Below are 7,882 nucleotides of genomic sequence, written 5' to 3' on the forward strand. Positions count from 1 at the left end.
CCCAGCTTTGTTCAAACACATAAAACTTAATTTTAAATTTCTAGCAGGCTTTTTAAGGAGCTGCGGGAACCCTGAACAAGTCCGCAGAAAACCCAGAGGAGACAATGTGAGAACACTGCTGAATTCAACGAGAGCGAGGGAGGGGGTAGGGGGGTGGATGGCCGATGATATGACACAGAAAATTAAGAAAAAAAACTATTGGGACGAAAAGTTTGTGCCATAGTGCCATAGACGTAGAAGACACAGACAAGAGCCAACACTTGCCAACACCTGCATTATGTATGTGTGAACGTGCACAAAGCAGAAAGTCACGATCCAATTCTTCCAATTCTTCCACTGCAGAACATGTCTAAAAAAGGTTATAGAGTAAACAGTCCAAATTGAGATTGAAGCGATGTTGAACTCCAAACCCTGTTACATTTCCTCTGATATAGGGTTGGAGACCAGTGAACACGTGCGCAAAACAAAATGCACAAAACAAAAATTTAAAACGTTAATTTTGTTTATATGGCGCCAGAGTCTGCTGTGCGGAACTCTACTGACAATTACATCGGAGGATGGTGGAGATTTGGTTTTAACACCTTCTTATCTCTTGAAATGTATCCTCACATGATGTGGATCAGTGCTGCAGACCAAGAGAGCCAGACCAAGTCAGAATTAGAGCGGCAAGTTTGTGTTTGAGAGTGTGTGCATGCACGTGCACACACACATTCCCCCGCTCCTGGTTTTCATGATGGCCTGATATGATGATGATTTAAAAAATGAACGTGAACGTGACTTTCACTCACGTTCAACATATGAATGGCTGCAATGTTATATCAACTGTTTTGTTTTGCACTGTTGTTGTTTTTTCACAGTAACTTTTGAAAAGATGCCTGGAAGTCTGAAATGTGTCTTGGGACACTAGTTGTTGCACTTTGACCATTTATTGCACTTTATTATGTTGTGCTATGCTCTATTGCACATTATTTGTATGTTTTATGACATTTTTCTATTTTTCAAATATTTTAATAAAGAAGTTCATGTTTCACTGGATCGGCTGGCGGCCGAGTGTGAAGCGGCTGGGATGAGGATCAGCACCGCTAAATCTGAGGCCATGACTCTTAGCAGGAAACCGATGGATTGCTTACTCCGGGTAGGAAATGAGTCCTTAGCCCAAGTGAAGGAGTTCAATGGCCTTGGGGTCTTGTTCGCGAGTGAGGGTACTATGGAGCGTGAGGAATGGCCAGAGAATCGGAGCAGCGGGGGCGGTATTGCGTTCGCTTTACCGCACCGTTTTAACGAAAAGAGATCTGAGCCGCAAGGCAAAGCTCTCGATCTACCGGTCGATCTTCTTTCCTATCCTCACCTATGGTCATGAGGGCTGGGTGATGACCGAAAGGACGAGATCGCGGGTACAAGCGGCCGAGATGAGTTTTCTCAGAAGGGTGGCTGGCGTCCCCCTTAGGGATAGGGTGAGAAGCTCAGCCATCCGTGAGGAACTCGGATTAGAGCCGCTGCTCCTTTACTTAGAAAGGAGTCAGCTGAGGTGGTTCGGGCATCTGGTAAGGATGCCCACTGGGCGCCTTCCTTGGGAGGTGTTTCAGGCACGTCCAGTGGGGAGGAGACCTCGGGGAAGACCCAGCACTAGGTTGAGAGATTATATCTCAACACTGGCCTGGGAACGCCTCGGGATCCCCCCGTCAGAGTTGGTCAATGTGGCCCGGGAAAGGGAAGTCTGGGGCCCCCTGCTTGAGCTGCTCCCCCCGCGACCCAACCCCGGATAAGCGGACGAAAATGAGATGAGATGAGATGTTTCATGTTCAAGTACATGGTATCTTAGAAAAACCTTTTTTTTACCGTGGTATTGAAATTGGCATAGAGAATCGTGTTATTTTACTAGTATTGGCACCGACTACAGATTTTTTGGTATTGTGACCCCCCTATTCTAAAGCATACGATCAATTATAAAAAATAATTCCTTATTGTCAATCTAATATCATCTGATACAGTGTCTTACTTCAGTGTTTTCAAAATCTATAAAAAAGACATTTGTATAGCTCCTTTCATACAAAAAATTAAGCTCAATGTGCTATACATATAATGTAGATGAAAATTAAATGCAAGTCAGAGAGACCAACACATAGTAGTAGTATTTTCTCCATTAATAAGGATTAAAAAAATTCCGATGATGATTTAATACTTAGTTTAATATCATTTCAACGTATTATGGTCATTATTTTAAAACAACCTTGAATAAATAAAGGATCAGGAGTGCACTAGCGTTTTTAAAGATAGTAGGTAAGAATTTGACACACAGAGTACTTTAACTGACGGCAGTCGTCACTTGTTTACCCAGCCTTATCACAAAGACCAGAGGTCATTGAATGATTTGGAACTCAAAGTCCAATTAACCTATCAATACATGCACGCTTTGCCGGCAATGTGTGAGTGCAATGTTACAGTGTCTGCTGAACGTGAATTTAATATGTAAATGTAAGTGTTCTCTTTAAAACAATAGTGAAGTCCTGCAGATAAAGCATGGTTTCCCCCAATTAACCCCTCGCCTCAAACAAACACAAGCCTTGCTATGATCATAAAAACATTTATCAAATACAACCTCACCTATAAAAAAAAAGAGGTGATATGATACACCAAAATTTGTTAAAACAAACTCCATTCCTGGCATGTGTTATCAGTCTTCATGTGAAACTACAAATCCAGATGGGGCAAGATAGTATAAAGAGCTTATATATAGTAATGAGAAGACAAAGTTAAGTCTGCAGTGTGCATTACAACATCTGTAAAACACTTGATTATGATGAGCCTGAAAATAAATCATGAATGCATTACAGCTGCGTGATGCTCAGGCTGTTTATGAGGTATAAGCCTGAATATCCAGCATGTCTAGCACTGAGATGAGGGCCTGTTGGTAGTAACCTGGGCTTCAGTTGTCAGTGCCATGCAGCCTGTAATCTGACATAAGAGGCCTTAGTTGCGGCTGTGTGGCCTATCACAGTTATATAACGAGGTTTAAGGTCTGCCTGACATAACACTACACTCAATTATGTTCCAGACATGTAGATAATGTGTGTCCCTGGGGAGTCGGAGGTATCATGTTATGTCATTTCATCTAGCAATCAACGAAAATGAATGCAGGGTCATAAATGACAGATGGTTAATGTTCTGCATTTATTTGACACATTCAAGTAACCACATACTGTACATAGTTAGGGATGCACGATATTAGGAAAACATATGATGTGCAATAACGTTGTTGAATATCGCGATGACGATATGACTTACGATAAACAAACAGAAACTATGAATTTCCGCCATAGAATTTAGCTGGGAGGAGCGTGCGAGATTTGATGGAGCCGCCTCCCACTTCTCTGTTCTCTCTCTCTATTCTCTTCTTCAGATAATCAAATTCATTGGCAGAAAAACCAGACAATGTTTCGAATATCTTTAATTTAGTATCTAGGGCAACAGGGCTCCATCTAATTGGACGAATATATTGACATGCACAGCTTGATTCAATTGCTTCGGCCAATCAGCTCGTTGCTCCCTCATTGCGAGCTAAACACTCATCAAACCACGACTGTTTTCCGTACTGGCTCCTAAATGGTGGAATGAGCTCCCCATTGACATCCGGACATCAGAAAGTCTACACATCTTCCACCGAAAACTAAAAACATACCTCTTCCGACTTAACCTTGAATAAAGAAAAAAAAAAAAAAAAAACTAACTAACAACTTTTTGAAACTAACACTTTAGTAGCACTTAGATGGCACTTACTTATAGCACTTTGTAGTTTTGCTTTATTTGAAGAAATTGTATTTTCTTGATTCTTGTCGTCCTTGGTATGTACCCTCGGGTTTGAATGCACTTATTGTAAGTCGCTTAAGATAAAAGCCTCAGCTAAATGAAATGTAATGTAATGTAATGTAACACCATTCATGGCAATTTGGGCTGTCTTTTGAGATACCTACATTGTGCACGTTGATATCACGATGATGATAGATTATCAAAGCACCACTACATCTGGTGCAAAAAGCAGTAAAGACAAAAAGTACACCAGGACTGAATATGCATTTAGACAAGGCCACAAACAGTGAACAGAATTGCTGGTTTTTCGAAAAAATGACTTTGGTAGCTTCATGCACACTGCTAAGCTGTTTGGAGGTTGATTTTGGAGCACAGATAAGGGAGTAGACACGATGGATCGTCTGTCTCAGAGTCAGTGAGTCCTGGAGTCAGTGACATCATAGTCAAAGTGAGCAGCTCAGCTTGGGAGGTAAGTGCAAAGCTCCTCTGTCTGGCTGACCTTCAACCCTGTATATCACAAAAAAAATGTGAAATAAATGTGAAGTCGGTATAGATATATGTTAATATAAATCAAATAACCACAAAATATATTTTTTTGCCTTTTTATATTTATTTATTCTTGTGTGTACCTCATTCTGACCTGCCAGGTCCCATAGCGACTGCATTTTCCTGGTGTGTGGATCAATAAAGTTGAGGAGCATTAATCCGCTGTTCAACAGCTCAACTGCTCCTCCGATGGTTTCTAAATATCAAACTGATCTTTATAAAAACCTGCTGACTTCATATTTATGTTCCTGGATAAACGGGGCGTCACCTCTTCTGCAACAATGAAGTTAAAACACTGCGCTGCGTCATAACCTGTGGGAGGAGCTTCTGTCTGCAGGAGTGTACAATGTACATATTACACACACTTCAAAAAGTAATGGTTCTCTTAAACCAATCCTGAAAACCAAGCCTGAGGATCTAGTACATCTTAGAATATCATACAATACCTTCCTGACATTCAAGTGATGTGTTCAGCGTAGCCCGAAGGAACTGTCCTAATGGATTACTCTAACAAGCTTAACAGCACTCTGGCCAAGCTAACAAAGCAAGAGGTAGTGAGCTGGAGACAAAATGCAAAGAGATGGATGCAATCACTGGAAGGGGAAAGAAGGGAAACCGATAAGAGACAGAGAAAGAAAGAAAGAACTTTTCTAGTTACAGCACTTGTCTCGAACAACACTTGTTCATGTGGGGCAGAGGCTAAAATTCACAACATAAATATATTTTTCTGGATATCCCAGATACAGAAAAAGGCGGTAATATTGACATCAAAGACACCTCATAGGTATCCGTGAGTGCTTTGGCTGATGTTGTGGAGACTTTTCGAAGAAAAAGATGTCTCTTGAAAAGCTCTGGTGGCTTACCAACATGGCACTGATGTTTTGTGCTGAAATGACGTCGCAAATGCGCTGGCTTCATGCAACTGAATCTAGGTTGCAGCTCGTCGAAGTAAATCCCATTAAAACATATTCTTCCTGATACTGGCGATACCATGTTGGCTTTGTTTTTGCTTTCTTCTTGTTTTCAGCTGCATTGCTGCAACGTTTCAACCACAAATCCATTTTTGTTGATTTTTTTATTCCAAATTGAAACTGGCTTCACCGTTATAGTGAACAAACATCATCATGAACGTGACTTGGGAAACAATCAACTTACCTTTACATTTTTATTGAACTTATGATTATCTTATGAAAGATGTGATTTTCTTCTCTGATATTGGATTTTTCTAACATTTAAAAAATAATCTTGAGTACCCCCTCCAGTACTCCAAAGTACCCATTCTCTACAGTCAGTGGTCTCCTTTCCTAACCCCTTATAGATTCTTCTTCACTTCCTTGAACTTGTGACGTTGTTTATCAGGTTAAAGGAATAGTGGTGAGGAAAGGAGATTATTTTGACTTTCTAACCTAGCAATAGAAAATAGACAAACAAATAGACACTGGAGACAAAACAAGTCAGACTGGAGTAAATCTATTTTGGATTTAAAAGACAAAAGAGATTAAACAAAAAAGATGCTGAAAATCGTTGATGGTTGCAGCCTTAGTTTAGAATAACTGTGAACGATAAGCCCAAAGCTCACACACACACACACACACACACTCACTCACGCTTTATAAAAATGTCCCAGCTCACTGTCAACACTCTCTCACAGCGAGAGCAACTTCTGAACTTTGTACCACAGCTTGAGTAACAGTGGCAGAAGCTACCAGTCTGAGTGCAATTTGATATTTCAGCAACTCAGCATGCAACCACATCCAGAGAGCAAAGCTTGGGCTGTAAGGAAAAAAAAACTCAGCCAATGAGTTTATCTGTTGTATCTGGTGACGTGCTGCAACACCACAGCTGTAGTGGCAGCTGACTGATGCCATCCCAGAGGAGACACTGAGAAAAGGGCCTCTGCTTTGTGCAGGACAACTGACTCCTTTGCATAAACACAACAAAGGCAATCCTGTGAGAGCTGCCGTTTTCAATCTGTGTCCAAAGTGCTGTGAAAAACAACACTTCTTCCTCAACCCTGCCTTTTATAGAACACATCAAAGTGGCAAATGAGAAGAACAGGGGTAATCTGTTTCCATGGTTAATGGAGTAGAATGTGGCTCAGTCTTCTGCAAGAGAACGCGTTGTTTATCATCTCAAACTACGGTTTACTTGGAAAATAGTCTGTAAAACCTACAGAACAGTTAGTATCATTTGGACATCTACAGAGCACTGGACACTTTAATCTGATTAGGATGCTGGTAGAAGCCCATCTGCCATTAGGGACAGCAGTTCACTGACAGACTGACAACGAGCCTGAATAGAATAACTTTCCATTACTCTTTTTCCTTCATATGATAACGTCTCTTAAAATGTCTCTCTGTGTTTAATGTGCGTGTATGAGACACCCTAATTAATAAGCATCCCTAAATGTGTTGAGCTGGAGAGAGGATGAAATGTAAAGGTTGTTTAAATCCAGTGATATGACATCAAGTGAAAAAGGTCGTACCTGTTAACTCGTCTGGCTCCAGTCCAGTTGCTGTGTCTATCCCACAAACGGCAAAGTAGTTGGCGAAGCGACAGGGCACCGCGCCGGACGCCGCGGAGCTCACGCTCATCTCGGCTTCGTGTGCAGCGCTGTCCGCTTCTACCTCTCACAAACACATCTCCGTAAGATGGACACGTGCTACAACGCTGTGGTCATCCAAACAGCTCCTCTAAGCCGATTCCTCGCTGTGCTTAAAAGGCTCTGGAATAAGCCTAAATTTATTTTGAAAGCTGCTCTACAAATAGCGGTCTTTCCTCAGTCTTTCAGCCGTGTAAGCGACGCTTCCCGACTCACACTGACAAAGCCGAAGGCAAGAGAACTCCGCCCTGAGCCGGGAGGAGCCGCCTGGCACCAGGCGGGATTTTTCAAATCAGCGTCCCCAATTCACTAAGCCCCCCACCTTCAGCTGATGCTCTATTTCTTATGTTCTGTTTTTGTAGTTGTCTGTCTTGGATTTGCAGTCTTATATTATTCATTTCAAAATCAGATTTTTACATTAATTCCCAACTTGTACAGCTGCTTCCTTCGCAGGAGCTATTGGAACACCTGAAATACATTTCAAGTTTCAAGTTTAATTTCTTAGTTTCATTTTAACTCTCTCGTATCATAGAGCGATTTTCGCTATCTGGTGCAAACGTGTCCTCATATTCCTGTAATATATATTTACAATTGTACTGCACACAAACACTTTATGAAAAATCTGTGGGGAAAATAACTAAGGACTAAATGAAGGCAGTGGCGGCTCCTGCCAATTTCTTGCTACTTTATACTTCTACTGCAATACATCTCAGAGGATATTTTAACTTTTTACCTAATTTGATTACTTACTTAAGATACTATTTACTTTCAGATTCAGATTTTATAAAGAAACTGATAAGAAATTAGTTAAATACGATGCATTGTTGTCTAATAAACTACTTACAGTATAGAGAAGAGTGAGCTCAATCATGACAAACTATAATAGTAAAAATGCCAATCACACATTTATCCAATAATATGATACCT

General features: G+C 41.0%; 1 protein-coding gene across 3 annotated transcripts in view; it reads right to left on the reverse strand.

Annotated features, from left to right (window-relative positions):
* The window catches only part of dennd5b (DENN/MADD domain containing 5B), a 43,450-nt gene extending 36,275 nt beyond the window's left edge, over positions 1-7,175 (reverse strand). For all 3 annotated transcript variants that reach the window (XM_062383097.1, XM_062383096.1, XM_062383095.1), the window contains exon 1: positions 6,839-7,175. In XM_062383097.1, the coding sequence (XP_062239081.1) occupies positions 6,839-6,947 (109 nt within the window). In that variant the 5' untranslated portion in view covers positions 6,948-7,175. The remainder of the gene's footprint in view (positions 1-6,838) is intronic.
* Positions 7,176-7,882: the final 707 nt, after the last annotated feature.

The sequence above is a fragment of the Platichthys flesus genome, chromosome 23 (genome assembly GCF_949316205.1).
Source record: "Platichthys flesus chromosome 23, fPlaFle2.1, whole genome shotgun sequence".
Lineage (NCBI taxonomy): Eukaryota > Metazoa > Chordata > Actinopteri > Pleuronectiformes > Pleuronectidae > Platichthys > Platichthys flesus.